The 23,917-nt window shown below is 38.9% G+C and overlaps 1 protein-coding gene across 1 annotated transcript in view; it reads left to right on the top strand.

Moving 5' to 3' along the window:
- LOC132565101 (leucine-rich repeat serine/threonine-protein kinase 2-like) overlaps positions 1-23,917 on the top strand; it is a 107,791-nt gene that overhangs the window by 42,274 nt on the left and 41,600 nt on the right. The window contains exons 22-36 of the mRNA XM_060229709.1: positions 8,993-9,199; positions 10,350-10,447; positions 11,453-11,570; positions 11,905-12,098; positions 12,184-12,294; positions 13,318-13,448; positions 14,357-14,508; positions 16,767-16,890; positions 17,359-17,470; positions 20,265-20,336; positions 20,663-20,773; positions 21,103-21,195; positions 21,579-21,721; positions 22,040-22,172; positions 23,300-23,492. Coding sequence (XP_060085692.1) covers positions 8,993-9,199; positions 10,350-10,447; positions 11,453-11,570; positions 11,905-12,098; positions 12,184-12,294; positions 13,318-13,448; positions 14,357-14,508; positions 16,767-16,890; positions 17,359-17,470; positions 20,265-20,336; positions 20,663-20,773; positions 21,103-21,195; positions 21,579-21,721; positions 22,040-22,172; positions 23,300-23,492 — 1,992 coding nt within the window. The remainder of the gene's footprint in view (positions 1-8,992; positions 9,200-10,349; positions 10,448-11,452; positions 11,571-11,904; positions 12,099-12,183; positions 12,295-13,317; positions 13,449-14,356; positions 14,509-16,766; positions 16,891-17,358; positions 17,471-20,264; positions 20,337-20,662; positions 20,774-21,102; positions 21,196-21,578; positions 21,722-22,039; positions 22,173-23,299; positions 23,493-23,917) is intronic.

Below are 23,917 nucleotides of genomic sequence, written 5' to 3'. Positions count from 1 at the left end.
CAGTGATGACTATATGAGACCTGGGACGACTGTCTTAGACTGAACAGTGTTAGGTGTAACAGTGATGACTATATGAGACCTGGGACGACTGTCTTAGACTGAACAGTGTTAGGTGTAACAGTGATGACTATATGAGACCTGGGACGACTGTCTTAGACTGAACAGTGTTAGGTGTAACAGTGATGACTATATGACTGGGACGACTGTCTTAGACTGAACAGTGTTAGGTGTAACAGTGATGACTATATGAGACCTGGGACGACTGTCTTAGACTGAACAGTGTTAGGTGTAACAGTGATGACTATATGAGACCTGGGACGACTGTCTTAGACTGAACAGTGTTAGGTGTAACAGTGATGACTATATGAGACCTGGGACGACTGTCTTAGACTGAACAGTGTTAGGTGTAACAGTGATGACTATATGAGACCTGGGACGACTGTCTTAGACTGAACAGTGTTAGGTGTAACAGTGATGACTATATGAGACCTGGGACGACTGTCTTAGACTGAACAGTGTTAGGTGTAACAGTGATGACTATATGAGACCTGGGACGACTGTCTTAGACTGAACAGTGTTAGGTGTAACAGTGATGACTATATGAGACCTGGGACGACTGTCTTAGACTGAACAGTGTTAGGTGTAACAGTGATGACTATATCAGACCTGGACGACTGTCCTTAGACTGAACAGTGTTAGGTGTAACAGTGATGACTATATGAGAACTGGGACGACTGTCTTAGACTGAACAGTGTTAGGTGTAACAGTGATGACTATATGAGACCTGGGACGACTGTCTTAGACTGAACAGTGTTAGGTGTAACAGTGATGACTATATGAGACCTGGGACGACTGTCTTAGACTGAACAGTGTTAGGTGTAACAGTGATGACTATATGAGACCTGGGACGACTGTCTTAGACTGAACAGTGTTAGGTGTAACAGTGATGACTATATGAGACCTGGGACGACTGTCTTAGACTGAACAGTGTTAGGTGTAACAGTGATGACTATATGAGACCTGGGACGACTGTCTTAGACTGAACAGTGTTAGGTGTAACAGTGATGACTATATGAGACCTGGGACGACTGTCTTAGACTGAACAGTGTTAGGTGTAACAGTGATGACTATATGAGACCTGGGACGACTGTCTTAGACTGAACAGTGTTAGGTGTAACAGTGATGACTATATGAGAACTGGGACGACTGTCTTAGACTGAACAGTGTTAGGTGTAACAGTGATGACTATATGAGACCTGGGACGACTGTCTTAGACTGAACAGTGTTAGGTGTAACAGTGATGACTATATGAGACCTGGGACGACTGTCTTAGACTGAACAGTGTTAGGTGTAACAGTGATGACTATATGAGACCTGGGATATGAACAGTGTTAGGTGTAACAGTGATGACTATATCAGACCTGGACGACTGTCCTTAGACTGAACAGTGTTAGGTGTAACAGTGATGACTATATCAGACCTAGACGACTGTCTTAGACTGAACAGTGTTAGGTGTAACAGTGATGACTATATGAGAACTGGGACGACTGTCTTAGACTGAACAGTGTTAGGTGTAACAGTGATGATTATATCAGACCTGGGACGACTGTCTTAGACTGAACAGTGTTAGGTGTAACAGTGATGACTATATGAGACCTGGGACGACTGTCTTAGACTGAACAGTGTTAGGTGTAACAGTGATGACTATATGAGACCTGGGACGACTGTCTTAGACTGAACAGTGTTAGGTGTAACAGTGATGACTATATGAGACCTGGGACGACTGTCTTAGACTGAACAGTGTTAGGTGTAACAGTGATGACTATATGAGACCTGGGACGACTGTCTTAGACTGAACAGTGTTAGGTGTAACAGTGATGACTATATGAGACCTGGGACGACTGTCTTAGACTGAACAGTGTTAGGTGTAACAGTGATGACTATATGAGAACTGGGACGACTGTCTTAGACTGAACAGTGTTAGGTGTAACAGTGATGACTATATGAGACCTGGGACGACTGTCTTAGACTGAACAGTGTTAGGTGTAACAGTGATGACTATATGAGAACTGGGACGACTGTCTTAGACTGAACAGTGTTAGGTGTAACAGTGATGACTATATGAGACCTGGGACGACTGTCTTAGACTGAACAGTGTTAGGTGTAACAGTGATGACTATATGAGAACTGGGACGACTGTCTTAGACTGAACAGTGTTAGGTGTAACAGTGATGACTATATGAGAACTGGGACGACTGTCTTAGACTGAACAGTGTTAGGTGTAACAGTGATGACTATATGAGAACTGGGACGACTGTCTTAGACTGAACAGTGTTAGGTGTAACAGTGATGACTATATGAGAACTCGGACGACTGTCTTAGACTGAACAGTGTTAGGTGTAACAGTGATGACTATATGAGACTTGGGACGACTGCCTTAGACTGAACAGTGTTAGGTGTAACAGTGATGACTATATGAGACCTGGGACGACTGTCTTAGACTGAACAGTGTTAGGTGTAACAGTGATGACTATATGAGAACTGGGACGACTGTCTTAGACTGAATATTGCTAGGTGTAACAGTGATGACTATATGAGAACTGGGACGACTGTCTTAGACTGAACAGTGTTAGGTGTAACAGTGATGACTATATGAGACCTGGGACGACTGTCTTAGACTGAACAGTGTTAGGTGTAACAGTGATGACTATATGAGACCTGGGACGACTGTCTTAGACTGAACAGTGTTAGGTGTAACAGTGATGACTATATGAGACCTGGGACGACTGTCTTAGACTGAACAGTGTTAGGTGTAACAGTGATGACTATATGAGACCTGGGACGACTGTCTTAGACTGAACAGTGTTAGGTGTAACAGTGATGACTATATGAGACCTGTGACGACTGTCTTAGACTGAACAGTGTTAGGTGTAACAGTGATGACTATATGAGACCTGGGACGACTGTCTTAGACTGAACAGTGTTAGGTGTAACAGTGATGACTATATGAGAACTGGGACGACTGTCTTAGACTGAACAGTGTTAGGTGTAACAGTGATGACTATATGAGACCTGGGACGACTGTCTAGACTGAACAGTGTTAGGTGTAACAGTGATGACTATATGAGAACTGGGACGACTGTCTTAGACTGAACAGTGTTAGGTGTAACAGTGATGACTATATGAGACCTGGGACGACTGTCTTAGACTGAACAGTGTTAGGTGTAACAGTGATGACTATATGAGACCTGGGACGACTGTCTTAGACTGAACAGTGTTAGGTGTAACAGTGATGACTATATGAGAACTGGGACGACTGTCTTAGACTGAACAGTGTTAGGTGTAACAGTGATGACTATATGAGACCTGGGACGACTGTCTTAGACTGAACAGTGTTAGGTGTAACAGTGATGACTATATGAGACCTGGGACGACTGTCTTAGACTGAACAGTGTTAGGTGTAACAGTGATGACTATATGAGACCTGGGACGACTGTCTTAGACTGAACAGTGTTAGGTGTAACAGTGATGACTATATGAGAACTGGGACTGGGACGACTGTCTTAGACTGAACAGTGTTAGGTGTAACAGTGATGACTATATGAGAACTGGGACGACTGTCTTAGACTGAACAGTGTTAGGTGTAACAGTGATGACTATATGAGAACTGGGACGACTGCCTTAGACTGAACAGTGTTAGGTGTAACAGTGATGACTATATGAGAACTGGGACGACTGTCTTAGACTGAACAGTGTTAGGTGTAACAGTGATGACTATATGAGAACTGGGACGACTGTCTTAGACTGAACAGTGTTAGGTGTAACAGTGATGACTATATGAGACCTGGGACGACTGTCTTAGACTGAACAGTGTTAGGTGTAACAGTGATGACTATATGAGAACTGGGACGACTGTCTTAGACTGAACAGTGTTAGGTGTAACAGTGATGACTATATGAGAACTGGGACGACTGTCTTAGACTGAACAGTGTGGGACGACTGTCTTAGACTGAACAGTGTTAGGTGTAACAGTGATGACTATATGAGACCTGGGACGACTGTCTTAGACTGAACAGTGTTAGGTGTAACAGTGATGACTATATGAGAACTGGGACGACTGTCTTAGACTGAACAGTGTTAGGTGTAACAGTGATGACTATATGAGACCTGGGACGACTGTCTTAGACTGAACAGTGTTAGGTGTAACAGTGATGACTATATGAGAACTGGGACGACTGTCTTAGACTGAACAGTGTTAGGTGTAACAGTGATGACTATATGAGACCTGGGACGACTGTCTTAGACTGAACAGTGTTAGGTGTAACAGTGATGACTATATGAGACCTGGGACGACTGTCTTAGACTGAACAGTGTTAGGTGTAACAGTGATGACTATATGAGACCTGGGACGACTGTCTTAGACTGAACAGTGTTAGGTGTAACAGTGATGACTATATGAGACCTGGGACGACTGTCTTAGACTGAACAGTGTTAGGTGTAACAGTGATGACTATATGAGACCTGGGACGACTGTCTTAGACTGAACAGTGTTAGGTGTAACAGTGATGACTATATGAGACTGGGACTGGACGACTGTCTTAGACTGAACAGTGTTAGGTGTAACAGTGATGACTATATGAGAACTGGGACGACTGTCTTAGACTGAACAGTGTTAGGTGTAACAGTGATGACTATATGAGACCTGGGACGACTGTCTTAGACTGAACAGTGTTAGGTGTAACAGTGATGACTATATGAGACCTGGGACGACTGTCTTAGACTGAACAGTGTTAGGTGTAACAGTGATGACTATATGAGAACCTGGGACGACTGTCTTAGACTGAACAGTGTTAGGTGTAACAGTGATGACTATATGAGAACTGGGACGACTGTCTTAGACTGAACAGTGTTAGGTGTAACAGTGATGACTATATGAGACCTGGGACGACTGTCTTAGACTGAACAGTGTTAGGTGTAACAGTGATGACTATATGAGACCTGGGACGACTGTCTTAGACTGAACAGTGTTAGGTGTAACAGTGATGACTATATGAGACCTGGGACGACTGTCTTAGACTGAACAGTGTTAGGTGTAACAGTGATGACTATATGAGACCTGGGACGACTGTCTTAGACTGAACAGTGTTAGGTGTAACAGTGATGACTATATGAGAACTGGGCAACTGTCTTAGACTGAACAGTGTTAGGTGTAACAGTGATGACTATATGAGAACTGGGACGACTGTCTTAGACTGAACAGTGTTAGGTGTAACAGTGATGACTATATGAGAACTGGGACGACTGTCTTAGACTGAACAGTGTTAGGTGTAACAGTGATGACTATATGAGAACTGGGACTGGGACGACTGTCTTAGACTGAACAGTGTTAGGTGTAACAGTGATGACTATATGAGACCTGGGACGACTGTCTTAGACTGCACAGTGTTAGGTGTAACAGTGATGACTATATCAGACCTGGGACGACTGTCTTAGACTGAACAGTGTTAGGTGTAACAGTGATGACTATATGAGAACTGGGACAACTGTCTTAGACTGAACAGTGTTAGGTGTAACAGTGATGACTATATGAGACCTGGGACGACTGTCTTAGACTGAACAGTGTTAGGTGTAACAGTGATGACTATATGAGAACTGGGACGACTGTCTTAGACTGAACAGTGTTAGGTGTAACAGTGATGACTATATGAGACCTGGGACGACTGTCTTAGACTGAACAGTGTTAGGTGTAACAGTGATGACTATATGAGACCTGGGACGACTGTCTTAGACTGAACAGTGTTAGGTGTAACAGTGATGACTATATGAGACCTGGGACGACTGTCTTAGACTGAACAGTGTTAGGTGTAACAGTGATGACTATATGAGACCTGGGACGACTGTCTTAGACTGAACAGTGTTAGGTGTAACAGTGATGACTATATGAGACCTGGGACGACTGTCTTAGACTGAACAGTGTTAGGTGTAACAGTGATGACTATATGAGACCTGGGACGACTGTCTTAGACTGAACAGTGTTAGGTGTAACAGTGATGACTATATGAGACCTGGGACGACTGTCTTAGACTGAACAGTGTTAGGTGTAACAGTGATGACTATATGAGACCTGGGACGACTGTCTTAGACTGAACAGTGTTAGGTGTAACAGTGATGACTATATGAGAACTGGGACGACTGTCTTAGACTGAACAGTGTTAGGTGTAACAGTGATGACTATATGAGACCTGGGACGACTGTCTTAGACTGAACAGTGTTAGGTGTAACAGTGATGACTATATGAGACCTGGGACGACTGTCTTAGACTGAACAGTGTTAGGTGTAACAGTGATGACTATATGAGACCTGGGACGACTGTCTTAGACTGAACAGTGTTAGGTGTAACAGTGATGACTATATGAGAACTGGGACGACTGTCTTAGACTGAACAGTGTTAGGTGTAACAGTGATGACTATATGAGACCTGGGACGACTGTCTTAGACTGAACAGTGTTAGGTGTAACAGTGATGACTATATGAGAACTGGGACGACTGTCTTAGACTGAACAGTGTTAGGTGTAACAGTGATGACTATATGAGACCTGGGACGACTGTCTTAGACTGAACAGTGTTAGGTGTAACAGTGATGACTATATGAGACCTGGGACGACTGTCTTAGACTGAACAGTGTTAGGTGTAACAGTGATGACTATATGAGACCTGGGACGACTGTCTTAGACTGAACAGTGTTAGGTGTAACAGTGATGACTATATGAGACCTGGGACAGTGTTACAGTGATCTATAGACTGAACAGTGTTGTTAGGTGTAACAGTGATGACTATATGAGACCTGGGACGACTGTCTTAGACTGAACAGTGTTAGGTGTAACAGTGATGACTATATGAGACCTGGGACGACTGTCTTAGACTGAACAGTGTTAGGTGTAACAGTGATGACTATATGAGACCTGGGACGACTGTCTTAGACTGAACAGTGTTAGGTGTAACAGTGATGACTATATGAGAACTGGGACGACTGTCTTAGACTGAACAGTGGTAGGTGTAACAGTGATGACTATATGGGAACTCGGACGACTGTCTTAGACTGAACAGTGTTAGATGTAACAGTGATGACTATATGAGAACTGGGACGACTGTCTTAGACTGAACAGTGTTAGGTGTAACAGTGATGACTATATGAGAACTGGGACGACTGTCTTAGACTGAACAGTGTTAGGTATAACAGTGATGACTATATGAGACCTGGGACGGCTGTCTTAGACTGAACAGTGTTAGGTGTAACAGTGATGACTATATGAGAACTGGGACGACTGTCTAGGTCCTTAGACTGAACAGTGTTAGGTGAAGTTACAGTAAACCTATGGTCAGTTTGAATATGTGCGTAGTTTTAAAATGTGATTATTTCAATAAAAATGATAATTTCCTGTCTAGTTATAGTTTGAACCTGTTCTTGTTTGTTAACTCACCTGGCCCTTCAGGTGAGGTTATGCCATAACATGGCTTCCGTCGTCTGTCTGTCCTTTCGTCGTGCGTCTGTCCTACGTCCGTCAACTTTTCATTTAAACAACTTCTTTCAAAATACCAGAAGGCCTAGAATCTTTATATATGGCTGGAAGGTTCCTTTGATGAAGCCCAACAAAGTTTGCAAAAAGAAATGACCTAGACCCATATTCAAGGTCACAGAGGTCAAATGTGTTAAAACCTTTACACAACTTCTTCCAAAATACCGGAATGCCTAGAATCATTATATTTGATTGGAAGGTTCCATTGATGAAGCCGAACAAAGTTTATGAAAAAAAATAACCTTGACCCATATTTAAGGTCACAGAGGCCTGGAATTATTATATTTGGCTGGAAGGTTCCTTTGATTAAGCCTAACAAAGTTTGCAAAAAAAAAAATAATAACCTTGACCCATATTCAAGGTCACAGAGGTCAAATGTGTTAAAGACTTTAAGCAACTTCTTCCAACATACCGAAAGGCCTGGAATCATTATATATGGCTGAAAGGTTCCTTTCATGAAGCCCATTAAAGTTTGCGAAAAGAAATGACCTTGATCCATATTCAAGGTCTCAGAGGTCAAATGTGTTAAAAAAATTTTTTAAGCAACTTCTTTCAAAATACCAGAAGGCCTAGAATCATTATATCAGGCTACTATGTTCCTCTTTTGGTGTCCTACAAAGTTTTCTAAAAGAAATGGCCTTGTCCAATCTGCAAGGTCACAGGTGTCAAATGTGTTAAAATATTTAAACGACTTCTCCCCAAATACCGGAAGGTCTAGAATCATTATATTAGGCTACTATGTCCTACAAATAAAAGAAATGGCCTTGTCCAATCTGCAAGGTCACAGGTGTCAAATGTGTTAAAATATTTAAACAATTTCTTCTGAAATATCGAAAAGCCTAGAATCATTATATTTGACCAATATGTTCCTTTTATGAAGTCCAAGAAAGTAAAAGAAATGACCTTGACCCATAGTCAAGGTCACAGGGGTCAAATGTGTTAAACGTTGGTCATAAAGATCCAGGTGAGCGATACAGGCCCTTTGGGCCTCTTGTTTCACTTGCGTTTCAAATTGTTAAAAAATATTACAAGACTGCATGTATTACTATTGATAAAGACAATGGTGTTGCAATAATCTGTCCATGTGGTCACTATTCACATCCACATTAAACACTGTGAGTAGCAGGCTGTATATGACCATCAAAAGCAATTGATAGCGTCAGATTATACACATACATGTCTCGTAATTAGTATTGATGTGTAGTGTGATTTATTTCAGATCTTTCCGAAACATCACATAGGTACAACCGTTGCAATACTCTGTAATAAATGATAAAAAAAACTTTATTAATAGAAATTGTTTTTAGTTGAGAATTCAGTTATTAATCTCTTTAATCAGAATGACTAAATTGAAGTTGTTTGATGCGTCATTCTATGTGTGTTAATTACTTAAAGATGTTGAAACTGATTTACAGACAGCCCTGTTGAAGATCACCCTGTGTTTGAGTTAGGGCCCTCAACACCTGACGATATCTGTGTACCTGTATTTGAGGCAAGTTGTAGCGAGGTTGACGAATGGAAACAAATGACTTTAACTGGAGCCAATGTTCCATACAGTCCATCTGACCCTCGACTACGACAGACGAGTAGAGAGTCCTCATTTGTGAATTTGGGTTACACAGGTATTGTTAACATTTGTCAGTAACAAAATGTCATTATAAACATAACTGTAAAGATTGTTATTATTCTTCCCGAAAATTTTCAGGAGAGCATATGATGGCTGCTTTGTCAGTCCATCCGTCCGTATGTCACTCATTCTGCCCATCTGTCCTGTTGTGTCCAGTCATAATTTTACCCACAGTGAAAAAAGGATCATGAAACATGGTATATGGTCATAGTAGGCAATGTGTTGTGTATAAAATTCAGGACCCACAACTCCTTCATTACAGAGTTGTTGCCCTTTTTTTTATTGTCAAGTCCAGAGAATAATTTCAAATTGCTTGCATTTAAACTTGGATAATGAAATTTGGTGTATACCTGGATCATATTGAGATAATGTACATTATACAGAATTCTGGGCACTTGACCCCTGAATTACAGAATTATCTGCCCTTTGTTTTTTATGGTTCAGCAATGTCCTTTTCGGTAGCATCATCAGTTTCACTGATACTCTTTTGTTGTTTTAGTTTCATTGTTAAAATTTTCCCTATTTAAACACAAAATGGATTGTCTTAGCCTGTGAATTGAATGAAAGGTTTCTAATTGCCTTATAATCCTATTATTTTTATAGATAAAATGTTTGTTGTTTTATTTTTATTGTTAGAATTTTCTTGATTTAGCATTTGAAAGAGTTGAACAACAGGTTTCTATTTGTCCAATTTTATCTAAATTCCTTTGCTCAAAAGACATTTTCTCTAGCTGAAGTCATAGCAACAAACTTTTGTTAGAAATGTGTTTTGTTTAATGAATTCTTTATGTATCAACTTATAAACTTAAAGATGACACTAGTTACAAGTGTATGTCAGTCTGGAGAGAAACATCATGATACATTAAATCTTACTACTTACATGTATCTATATTTTAATCATTAGCTTGACCTTACTAATTTATCCATCTGTTCTCACAATGTGAAATAAAACTTGTTTTCCTTGTCCAATATTTTATGTGTTTTTATAAGCTTTATTTTTGTCAAAATATTTAAGATTTGAAAGAATTAGATTATTTTGAAAACTTTTTTCCTTTGAGATTTCATACTGTATCAGATGAATGAGATATGGTATAATAAAAACACATATTTGTACCTAAACAGATAATTTACTTCTTTATTTATAGGTGAATGGAAGCGTAAAAAAAAAAATCTTTCTCCGTCTTCCTCTCGGTTTGAGAACTCGGAGCCAGTAAGGAACCTCAGTGGCCAACTGAGTCAACATGTGAGTCATGTGTGTGTTTTTGTGTTGATAAACTGAGTCAACATGTGAGTCATATGTGTGTTTTTGTGTTGATAAACTGAGTCAGCATGTGAGTCATGTGTGTTTTTGTGTTGATAAACTGAGTCAACATGTGTCATGTGTGTTTTTGTGTTGATAAACTGAGTCAACATGTGTCATGTGTGTTTTTGTGTTGATAAACTGAGTCAACATGTGTCGTGTGTTTTTGTGTTGATAAACTGAGTCAACATGTGTCATGTGTGTTTTTGTGTTGATAAACTGAGTCAACATGTGTCATGTGTGTTTTTGTGTTGATAAACTGAGTCAACATGTGTCATGTGTGTTTTTGTGTTGATAAACTGAGTCAACATGTGAGTCATATCTGTGTTTTTGTGTTGATAAACTGAGTCAACATGTGAGTCATGTGTGTTTTTGTGTTGATAAACTGAGTCATCATGTGAGTCATGTGTGTTTTTGTGTTGATAAAGTTTAGGGTGTTTGTCAACTGCTCATCTTGAACCCCAATTGTTTTTATTAAGTATGTTAATATCAAATGAAAGAGTGTTGGTTGGCACACGGATGCCAATTTAACCACTATGCCTTGACAGATTGGTTTTCTTTCCTGATGGGAATTGTAGGGTCACCTACTTGACAGTGTAGCTTTTTCCTAACTCCAGTGGTCTTGTTATAACTGTGGTCCTGGAAACAGATATAAAACGATTTAATTTCAATCAAACTTAAAAAAGAACTAATTTATATTTTCTATCATTGTTATGCCCTCATCATTCAGTATCCTTTTACTCTTGTCCATTCTTCCTCTCACATCACGACGTCCCAATCCAAAATTGTATCAGAACCTGAGAATCTGTCAATAGATTTGGTTGATATTTACCCCACAGTGTCATAACATCAAGTTCTACACCTGATCAGGTTCTATTTTGTATTGGAGAGCTAGCATTCATTTCTGACAGACATTTTCTAGTTTTAAGACGTGTTTCTTCTTACCAGAGGCTATCGGTTCCTGGTGTGAAGTTTGGTGGTGACCTGGATTATCTCCATAGAAGACGTAACAGTGAAGGTCATGTGCCAAGGTCACGACTCAGTAGTATGGATTCATTGTCATCAGGTATAAACCGTAATTGTGAAATTACTTTCTGTTCTTGTATCAACATTGACACGGCCATTATTGTATTCTTGTCATACAGTGACATAGTGACTTCTGTTTCACATTAGGTCTCCTAGAAATGGACGTCATTTTATGAAAGGCTGATTTCCAGAGCACGTCTTTTTACATTAAGTGGTAAAAATGTATTATTCCATAAAAAACAATTTTGCTGTGTTTTCTTTTATAATCAAGTCATAAATTTATTTCTGGTTTTGAAGAAAGAACTTTTGTTTTATATGTCCACACACCAACCTGAAGAAAATTTCCTCAAAATAACTGTAAAACTTGTGTTCAGACCAGGAAACACGAGTGTCCAGTTCTGACCAGGTCCTGTTAATGCCGTCCTTGTTGGATCTCTCCTGTAATGCACTGACATCTCTCCACTCTCTGGTGACTGTGGGTCCAGACGTGGCTGTCAGCTTTAGTGGTCTCATCAAGTTGTTTGTAAATGACAACAAGATCACAAGTCTGCCAGACAAGCTGTTTGAGGTACATTGTTTAGATACATTTTTGTGATATTTCCATGTCATTACAATGGAAGATTGGAATAATTGTAGCAATTAATTTGTTTCAGTACTTGCCCAAACTGGAAGTACTAGATGTTGGAAGTAACTGCCTGACAGTTTTTCCCTCTCAGGCTCTGAAATGTCCATCGCTGAGTGTCCTTGACCTTTCACACAACAAAGTAAGTATCCTACGCTATCAAGTTATGACCTTGCAAGTTCAACATTGTACAAAAGTCACATAAGGTAGAGCTTCAGATCAAATTACGGGAATATTACACACTTTCCAAGGTCATGATGAAAGAACAGTTTCAACCTTTCAGAAATTCAACTGTAGAAGGATTACCACCAAAGAAATAATGAAGTCATGCAAAGGTCACAACCTACCAAGGTCACATCCTACTTAACCTTATATAGATCACACTCTAGCTACACTTAGGTCACACCTTACTAAAATCATACCCTACAATGATCACACCCTCCAAAGGTCTCGCCCTACCAAGGTCACATCCTACTTAACTTTATATAGATCACGCTCTAGCTACCATGGTTACACTACACTTAGGTCACACCTTACTAAAATCATACCCTACAATGATCACACCCTCCAAAGGTCACAACCTACCAAGGTCACATCCTACTTAACTTTATATAGATCACACTCTAGCTACCATGGTTACACTACACTTAGGTCACACCTTACTAAAATCATACCCTACAATGATCACACCCTCCAAAGGTCTCACCCTACCAAGGTCATTCCCAAACTAGATCACACCCTACCAAGATCACACCCTACAAAGGTCACATTCTACTTAACCTTATATAGTTCACACTCTAGCTACCATGGTCACACTGAACTCCTTAACAAAGTCACACTTTACGAAGGTCACTCCCACCAATGGTATCACCCTACCAAGGTCACACATATAGATGCTATATCTTATAAATTCAAACATTAAAACGCCAGGTTACATATATCTTAATTATTTCTTGTCAAGGTCATGTCACAAAAAACAATGTACAAGGTTCAAGGTCACTGACCTTTAGCTTACTATAATATGACAATGACATACTGAATTACAATGTACAAGTTTGCTTAATATACACTCTGCAACTTTTAATGATAATAGATTTTACAATGAATTGTTATATGATAGTCTTGTTATTTATAAACTCGTGTAACTGTAATTTGTTTGTTACAGATAGAGACAGTGAGTGGACTACAACGGAACACCATCCTAAAGGAGCTAAATATATCACATAACAACCTGTGTGAAATATCTCCTACCCTCACAGCTCACCTACAGGGATTGGAAATCCTACTGTTGTCAAGGTAAGCTCACCTACAGAGACTGGAAATCTTACTGTTGTCAAGGTAAGCTCTCCTACAGGGACTGGAAATCTTACTGTTGTCAAGGTAAGCTCTCCTACGGGGACTGGAAATCTTACTGTTGTCAAGGTAAGCTCACCTACAGAGACTGGAAATCCTACTGTTGTCAAGGTAAGCTCACCTACAGAGACTGGAAATCTTACTGTTGTCAAGGTAAGCTCTCCTACGGGGACTGGAAATCTTACTGTTGTCAAGGTAAGCTCAGCTGCAGAGACTGGAAATCTTACTGTTGTCAAGGTAAGCTCACCTACAGAGACTGGAAATCTTACTGTTGTCAAGGTAAGCTCTCCTACGGGGACTGGAAATCTTACTGTTGTCAAGGTAAGCTCACCTACAGAGACTGGAAATCCTACTGTTGTCAAGGTAAGCTCAGCTACAAGGGTCAAGGTAAACTCACCTACAGGGACTGGAAATCTTACTGTTGTCAAGGTAAGCTCACCTACAGAGACTGGAAATCTTACTGTTGTCAAGGTAAGCTCACCTACAGAGACTGGAAATCCTACTGTTGTCAAGGTAATCTTTTACTGTTGGTAAACTTTTTATTCGGTCACAAAATTGTTCTTGGAATTTCTTAATTAGCAATAACTTTATCAAGACATATGCTATGATAAAGATAACTGAAATAAGTTACAACCTTCAATTGTCATCATCACTTAGATCAATGATGAAGAGGAAGTTGATATTTAAGGTCAAATTTAAATTTGACAGAAAGTCAAGGTTAAACAATTAGCTTTGATGTTGTGTTAATTAATTACACAACTAATAATTTCTACAAGAGGGAATATGGAACTATTTCTGTTTTTAATGTAAAGGTTAAATTAGAAATAACAGAATTATATCTCTCTGTTTAGTAACAACATCAGTAAGCTACCAGACAGGCCACTCAAGATGGCAATGCTTCAGACCCTCAACCTGTCTGACAACCATATCACCTTCATCCCAGAACAGTTCCTTTGTGGCTGTCATCGCCTGGAGACCCTAGAACTCTCTAACAATGGACTAGGTATGACAAATAGTGACATGATTATAGCTGTGCCTTACTGTACCCCTCTGTTACAAAGTTTTGGTTAGGCTGGTAATGGATAGATGTATCAGATCTGTCTGTTTGTCTGTATACAGAACATTACTAGTGTATCAAGTCTGTCTGTTTGTCTGTATACAGAACATTACTACAGTGTATCAAGTCTGTCTGTTTGTCTGTATACAGAACATTACTAGTGTATCAAGTCTGTCTGTTTGTCTGTATACAGAACATTACTACAGTGTATCAAGTCTGTCTGTTTGTCTGTATACAGAACATTACTAGTGTATCAAGTCTGTCTGTTTGTCTGTATACAGAACATTCCTACTGTGTATGAAATCTGTCTGTTTGTCTGTATACAGAACATTCCTATAGTGTATCAGGTCTGTCTGTTTGTCTGTATATAGAACATTCCTACTGTGTATGAAATCTGTCTGTTTGTCTGTATACAGAACATTCCTATAGTGTATCAAATCTGTCTGTTTGTCTGTATACAGAACATTCCTACAGTTTATTAGGTCTGTCTGTTTGTCTGTATTCAGAACATTCTAACAATGTATCAAATCTGTCTGTTTGTCTGTATACAGAACATTCCTACGGTGTATCAAATCTGTCTGTTTGTCTGTATACAGAACATTCCTACAGTGTATTAGGTCTGTCTGTTTGTCTGTATACAGAACATTCCTACAGTGTATCAAGTCTGTCTGTTTGTCTGTATACAGAACATTCCTACAGTGTATCAAGTCTGTCTGTTTGTCTGTATACAGAACATTCCTACAGAGTATCAAGTCTGTCTGTTTGTCTGTATACAGAACATTCCTACAGTGTATCAAGTCTGTCTGTTTGTCTGTATACAGAATATTCCTACAGTGTATCAAGTCTTGTCTGTTTGTCTGTATACAACATTCCTACAGTGTATCATGTCTGTCTGTTTGTCTGTATACAAAATATTCCTACAGTTTATCAAGTCTATCTGTTTGCCTGTATACAGAACATTCCTACAGTGTATCAAGTCTGTCTGTTTGTCTGTATACAAAACATTCCTACAGTGTATTAGGTCTGTCTGTTTGTCTGTATACAGAACATTCCTACAGAGTATCCAGTCTGTCTGTTTGTCTGTATACAGAACATTCCTATAGTGTATTAGGTCTGTCTGTTTGTCTGTATTCAGAACATTCCTACAGTGTATAATGTCTGTCTGTTTGTCTGTATACATAACATTCCTACAGAGTATCCAGTCTGTCTGTTTGTCTGTATACAGAACATTCCTACAGTGTATCAGGTCTGTTTGTATACAGAACATTCCTACAGTGTATCAAGTCTGTCTGTTTGTCTCTATACAGAACATTTCTACAGTGTATCATGTCTGTCTGTTTGTCTGTATACAGAACATTCCCACAGTGTATCAGGTCTGTCTGTTTGTCTGTATACAGAACATTCCTACAGTGTATCAAGTCTGTCTGTTTGTCTGTATATAGAACATTCTTACAGTGTATCATGTCTGTCTGTTTGTCTGTATACAGAACATTCCTACAGTGTATCATGTCTGTCTGTTTGTCTGTATACAGAACATTCCTACGGTGTATCATGTCTGTCTGTTTGTCTGTATACAGAACATTCCTACGGTGTATCAAGTCTGTCTGTTTGTCTGTATACAGAACATTCCTACGGTGTATCATGTCTGTCTGTTTGTCTGTATACAGAACATTCCTACGGTGTATCATGTCTGTCTGTTTGTCTGTATACAGAACATTCCTACGGTGTATAATGTCTGTCTGTTTGTCTGTATACAGAACATTCCTATGGTGTATCATGTCTGTCTGTTTGTCTGTATACAGAACATTCCTACAGTGTATCATGTCTGTCTGTTTGTCTGTATACAGAACATTCCTACAGTGTATCAGACACTGAAATTCTGCGTCTGGACTTCGGTATTTGATAATTTTTCTTGCTTATTTCTAAAAAAAAAAAACTATTTGATAAATCTTGTCAATTCTTGTTACCAATGATATGTGAACACTTGACATTGTTATAAGTCCTTAAGACTTAACTTCAAAATGGTTCATATTGGTTTTATATCCATATTGTCACTAAACTTTCTTGTTAATGTAATAACGTCTTGATGTAGATATATTATAAAACTAGTGTAATATAGTGGTACAGTCACTTGATATTGTACAAACCTTTAAATGCTAAACTTTCAATATGTGTATTTATTTGTTTATTTTACTTCTGTGTAGGGCAACTGCCCTCTGAAAACATGGTAACAGAACTACCCAGACTAGCTAAACTAAAGCTAGCGAGGAACATGTTATTAGAAAAGGAGCCGTTTTACTTACCCAAATTAATTCTGGAACTCCCAAGGTCAGTTATAGTCTGTGAAGGTCATTTGCTGATTTTTTTTGTAAGGTCACATGAAAGAAAGATAGACGATTGATGATGTGGAATTTTTTTCTCATGATGTAATCACAGTAATAGAGATATTATGATCCAGATTTTATTGATAAATATTCTTTATCATATACACTAATGGATTTTCCTTTGTTACAATTTTTTTTTTTTATTGAAATAATATCCGAAATTCATTTGCTGCGAATAAAGACAGAAATAACAGACAACGAAATGTTATGGTATGCCGTCTGATACATTTTCGTTGCAGCAGGAATGTAATGATGAAATAACTAATGCTAATATATATGAGAAAGAAAGTCAGTTTAAGTTAATGGTTTATTACAATTTGTCAACCTGAGAGACATAAGTTTGGTAAAATTGCCTCATTATCATAAACCGAGGTTGTAAAGGTTTGGTTGAAAAGCCTTGTTTTCTTTACAGTTTACGATCAGTAGACCTGAGTAGTAATGGTTTGGTCGGCATCCCCGCACCTCTACACTGGAAGTCTACCATGCTGAAGGAAATTCTGTTGTGTGGTAACAGTATCAGTAAGGTAGGGAGAAAGTCTGGCTTTTGTGTGGTAATGTTAACAATATATACAATATCTACAAGGCCCATGCCTGATAATAAGCCCACCCATATATCTATCTTCATTACATAATTGTATATTGTGTACTGCAGACGTTTCATCTCTGTACACGTCCATCCCACACATGGAAGGCATTAGGGCAGCCAAGTTAGCTTTAGATATTAGAGGTTCACAAGCCATACTGAGTATGTGGATTATTCTATGAATGATCGTGCTCATATTAATGAACAATTGTTTTAGGTTCAACAATGACCATTATTTACAAAAACTTGGCACCGCCATGGGCACTAAAATGGCCCCAAATTATGCCATTATCTTTGTTGATTATACACAAATTTCTATCTACACAAATCAAAACACCACTAGTACACTGGAGATATATTTTCTTCATACGGACACATTCAAGAGAGGAACTCACCTCCTTTAGTGAATCCATGAACTCTTTTCACCCCTCCATAAAGTTTACCTTAGATATCGGAGATAACGAGGTCAACTTCCTAGACACGACCGTCAATGTAAAACAGAATGGAAGCTGTAAGATATACAATAAACCTACTAACGCTTTCCTATACCTACACTATCGGAGCTGCCATCCCAACTACTCTAAAAACAGTATACCCTATTCACAAGCATTACGCATCAAGAAAATTTGAAGTGACCCTGTACACTTTGAGCAGGCGTGCCGAAACCTCATTGAAAGATTCACAAAAAGAGGATACCCACATTACCTGATAATGGCACTATAGAAAAAGCTGGCATTAAGCCCAGGGAGGAACTACTTAACCCAAGTGATAAATGTGAGAACAGGAAGGTAATTCATTTTCATTATCCTGTACAACCGGTTGACACCAAAAAATTCTAGGACAAGGCCCTAAAACTAGGGGTCTACTAGAATTTAAAATGATTGTATGAAAGACATACTTGTATATAGTGACATAAGCTGCGACCCTGAACAGTCGGGAAGTGGCCTGTGTACTAAGAACTGTAAGATATATATACACATGGAACCAACTAACACCTTTGTAAGTCACAGCAATCGTAGGGAATGTAAGGTACATGGACATATCACATGTCAGAGTGTATGTGCCGTGTACCTAATCAATCTGAGAAAGCAGCCAAACGCGGAGAATCCTGTGTATCAAATGTGGGAGAACTTACTCAACACTTAGGAACCTACGCAGACATGCAGGTACAGCGTATGGTCTCATAAAAATCTGGTACAGATGCAAGATCTGCAAACGAACAAATGGAAGAAAGGAGACATACAATCATCACCTAAAAAGAGAACATCTGGGATATAGCATGGAATCAGAACGGTTTGTCCAAAATCAATACAGTAAAACCTGATGACAAATGGCCGTTTGAAGCGTTAATGAAAAAACGATTGGACCTGGTAAAATTCAGAATAAAACCAGGAAGTACGGTTGGTCCTCTGACAGTTCAGACCAGTCCTGGACGAGGCCTTGGAACTACTTAAGGAGGACTTAGCACTGTCGGACACGGACAGTTCAGACCAGTCCTGGACGAGGCCTTGGAACTACTTAAGGAGGACTTAGCACTGTCGGACACGGACAGTTCAGACCAGTCCTGGACGAGGCCTTGGAACTACTTAAGGAGGACTTAGCATTGTCGGACACGGACAGTTCAGACCAGTCCTGGACGAGGCCTTGGAACTACTTAAGGAGGACTTAGCACTGTCGGACACGGACAGTTCAGACCAGTCCTGGACGAGGCCATGGAACTACTTAAGGAGGACTTAGCACTGTCGGACACGGACAGTTCAGACCAGTCCTGGACGAGGCCTTGGAACTACTTAAGGAGGACTTAGCACTGTCGGACACGGACAGTTCAGGACGAGGCCATGTCCTGGAACTACTTAAGGAGGACTTAGCACTGTCGGACACGGACAGTTCAGACCAGTCCTGGACGAGGCCATGGAACTACTTAAGGAGGACTTAGCACTGTCGGACATGGACAATTCAGACCAGTCCTGGACGAGGCCTTGGAACTACTTAAGGAGGACTTAGCACTGTCGGACACGGACAGTTCAGACCAGTCCTGGACGAGGCCATGGAACTACTTAAGGAGGACTTAGCACTGTCGGACACGGACAGTTCAGACCAGTCCTGGACGAGGCCTTGGAACTACTTAAGGAGGACTTAGCATTGTCGGACACGGACAGTTCAGACCAGTCCTGGACGAGGCCATGGAACTACTTAAGGAGGACTTAGCACTGTCGGACATGGACAATTCAGACCAGTCCTGAACGAGGCCATGGAACTACTTAAGGAGGACTTAGCACGGTTGATGTGTACGTCATAATGTAACGTGCCCACATTTTTGGTACTTTAGGGGAAAATTTCATACATTTGTCGTCCTGATGAAGCCCTCATAGTTTGGGTGAAACCAGTCGACAAGATTTATAAACCTACTACCAGAGTATCCTGAGCTTATTGTGGTTGATACTTGCATTGTTATCTTCATTACAGTTACAAACTATATTGCCCCCTGGTCTTATTTCTACACTATCAGTTTATCTTCATCTTTTGTTTGCAATTCTTAATCAGTTTAAAAGACACTACTATTATATTCCTATATAAATTGATTAAGGATTGTGAACAAAAGATGACAAGTTGAGATACCTGTAATAACATATATTTTCTGTGGGAAACTGATTTAGACAGCTGTTACTGTATAATTAAGAAATTTTGAAAATCAGTTTTACCTTTTGAGAGTAATGATCAAAATTTGTTTACAGTTGAATTTGGATGGTGCGAAAGCTTGGTCCAAACTGGAGGCTTTGAACGTATCCAACAACAATATAAGTGAGGTAAGAGTTTGTGTATACAGAACTTTCACGACCTTTAATTCATTAGCTCACCTGGTCTGAAGGACCAAGGTAACTTAAAGCCCATACTGTGGTGTCTGTTGTCATCAGTAATTTCTTAAAAGGACTTCTGCTTCTACTCAACCAGTGAATAAATTTTGCTCTAATTTGATCGGAAGTTCTTCCAGGTGGTTGAAATTCAAAATGATATTTTCAAAATTTTGATTTAAATCAAGGATCCTTAGAGAGGCAGGACTCATGAATGTTCTAAAAGAAGAATGAAGTGTTTCTCCTCATCGCTTAGCTGTGACTTTGATCTTTTATTTCAGCTACCTAAGGAGATTGGTCAGTTGACATCTCTGACCTCACTGGACATTAGTTACAATAAGTCCTTGACTTCGCTTCCAGATGAACTTGGCAGGTGCTCAAAGATGTGGGAGGTATATATATATTTGTTTTAACAGTATATATTAAAATCTCTTTCGATGGTACATTTTCTGTAAGTGTGCTGATATTGTGTATATACAGGTTCCCTGTGTTTTCTGGTACAAATCTAACTCAGTGGTTTGTTTGTATACTATCCAGCTAACAGTGTATAGAGAGAATATTACATCATCTGTTTTTTTTGTTGACCAATGTCGTTGAAGGGAATCAGTTTCTCTGTAAAGAGAATATTACATCATCTGTTTTTTTTGTTGACCAATGTCGTTGAAGGGAATCAGTTTCTCTGTAAAGAGAATATTACATCATCTGTTATTTTTGTTGACAGATGCCATTGAAGGGAATCGGTTTTTCCCTCGACAGGATCCACCGTGGAAAAGTTAAGGATCTCATCGCATTCCTTCACAACAAACTTAAAAGGGTGAGAATTATTTATACAAGATTTACAGATATGCCAGTTTGATAAGAGATAAGACTCTGTTAGGCTGTTTTAACTTAGAATGGCCATTTTATTGTGATACACCTGATCATGAATAAATCCAATGCTATGGAATTTCTGCTAAAATTTACAATTGACATCACATAGTAGGAATGTTTGGAACAGTTTTTTCACATAGTATTACACTGCATGGTAAATAGATTAAGGATTTCACTTATTGGGGATGAAGCAAATATTTTTCTTATGTTGAATATTTTTTCTCAGTCAGTACCTGGGCATATGGTATAGTTATATGAAATTGCTGGTAGTGGGGTATGGAAAATGTAACAAATCTGCATTATTTATCAGAATATTTTTCTCTGTAGGCCACGAGGTACTATCGTATGAAATTGATGGTGGTGGGGTATGGTGGACGAGGAAAATCTACACTGTTGCAAGCCTTAATGAAACAGTACCGGAGCCAACAACATGACACGCCCACTGATGGGGTCATTGTTCAGGACTGGAAGTAGGTCAAAAATCTTTTCGTTGTTATATATGAATTTATTCTGGTCATAATATTTGTTGTAATTGTTAACTATGTTGTACAGATCTTACTAAGGCTTTGTCTGTAGAAGAAATGCCAAGAAATGATAATTCCATCTGGTAAAAAGCCCACCCCTTACCAAGTAAAAAGTTACATGTAAGACACCTGGCCTGGTAATAATAGGTGATGGTATGAGATGATCAAATCTACCTACACTACAGTGCTTTTGGATCCAATCCCTTCTACAGATTTCTGCAAAAAAAAAGGATAAAGAAAACCAGATAATTTTCTTCACTGTAGATTTGAAAGACAGAAAACTTTTGAGGATTTCCATGGTAATGTTACATACACAATCAACACATGGGACTTTGCTGGACAGGAGGACTTCTATAGTACGCATCAGTGCTACCTCACAGACAGAGCTGTTTATCTGGTAAATAAATATTGTTTATCTGTTAACTAGTCTATTTATGTAGTAAATAAAGATTATTGATCTGTTAACTAGGCTGTTTATCTGGTAAATAAAGGTTATTTATCTGTTAACTAGGCTGTTTATCTGGTAAATAAAGGTTATTGATCTGTTAACTAGGCTGGTTATCTGGTAAATAAAGGTTATCTATCTGTTAACTTGGCTGTTTATCTGGTAAATAAAGGTTATTTATCTGTTAACTAGGCTGTTTATCTGGTAGATAAAGGTTATTGATCTGTTAACTAGGCTGTTTATCTGGTAAATAAAGGTTATCTATCTGTTAACTTGGCTGTTTATCTGGTAAATAAAGGTTATTTATCTGTTAACTAGGCTGTTTATCTGGTAGATAAAGGTTATTGATCTGTTAACTAGGCTGTTTATCTGGTAAATAAAGGTTATCTATCTGTTAACTAGGCAGTTTATCTGGTAAATAAAGGTTATTGATCTGTTAACTAGGCAGTTTATCTGGTAAATAAAGGTTACTTATCTGTTAACTTGGCTGTTTATCTGGTAAATAAAGGTTATCTATCTGTTAACTAGGCAGTTTATCTGGTAAATAAAGGTTATTGATCTGTTAACTAGGCAGTTTATCTGGTAAATAAAGGTTACTTATCTGTTAACTTGGCTGTTTATCTGGTAAATAAAGGTTATCTATCTGTTAACTAGGCAGTTTATCTGGTAAATAAAGGTTATTGATCTGTTAACTAGGCTGTTTATCTGGTAAATAAAGGTTACTTATCTGTTAACTAGGCTGGATATCTGATAATAAGGTTTTATTTCTGATACTAAGGCTGTATCTCTGATAATAAGGTTACTTATTAGAAAAATATGTTAAAACAGCTTTTTACAGCACAACAGTGACAAAGTGTTGTCACCTCATTGAATATGTTTTTGTTTATAAGACACGTTTTCAGGTGCAAATTACAAGGAATTAGCAATTTTTGTCGAAGTTTATATAAAATTAAGTTCAGATTTCGGTCTAGAGCTTCTCGAAATAGCTTTGTTCACTTTCACACCATTTCCTCTTGAATGATGCTAAGGACGGTTATTGACTGCCTATGTGTAAGGACTGAAGGAAAATCTTCCTATAGGTGGTGATGGACTTAGAACGTGGCATCGGTGAGATCAACCTGCTCAGATCGTGGCTGGCTAACATCCATGCCAGAGCACCAGGGTGTCCTGTGATTGTAGTCGGTACTCACTCTGACTGTTTACCCGACGCCAAACGACATCTCCTCCAGAATCAAATCAGGACCAGGCTTCGTGATCTTGTATTCAAACTTGGTAAGTTACGTTTCTTGGTATGTATCTATGTAGTCCTGATTTTGTATGTTTAAAGAAGAACATAACACAGTATGATATTCAGTAATCAAAGAAATGTTGTTCTCCCTTTACTCTTGGAACTGTTCTTTTTACCAAGTCTATGTGACATAGAGATTGTAGTCCTAGTCTTGATAATATAAATGATTTTTTCAGATTTTTCTATACTTTGTAGTGTGGGTTGGGGAGTAGGGGCATATATTATTAATCACGTCTGCCCCTCTGATCCTGAATGTGGGTCTTTTCTTGAAAAATGATAATTTTGTTTTGTTTATACATGGAGGTGAGGATATTCATGTCTCTCAGACAATTTCTACTTTATTCAATAAATAATTGTGTAGAAATGAAATAGCAGCATGACAAATGAATTAGAAGGAAATCTTATAGGA

Source organism: Ylistrum balloti, unplaced genomic scaffold, assembly GCF_031769215.1.
Source record: "Ylistrum balloti isolate Yb309-2 unplaced genomic scaffold, AGI_CSIRO_Ybal_v1 Utg369692, whole genome shotgun sequence".
Lineage (NCBI taxonomy): Eukaryota > Metazoa > Mollusca > Bivalvia > Pectinida > Pectinidae > Ylistrum > Ylistrum balloti.
The sequence above is the reverse complement of the archived record's forward strand: the minus strand, read 5'-3'. Positions and strand labels throughout refer to the sequence as shown.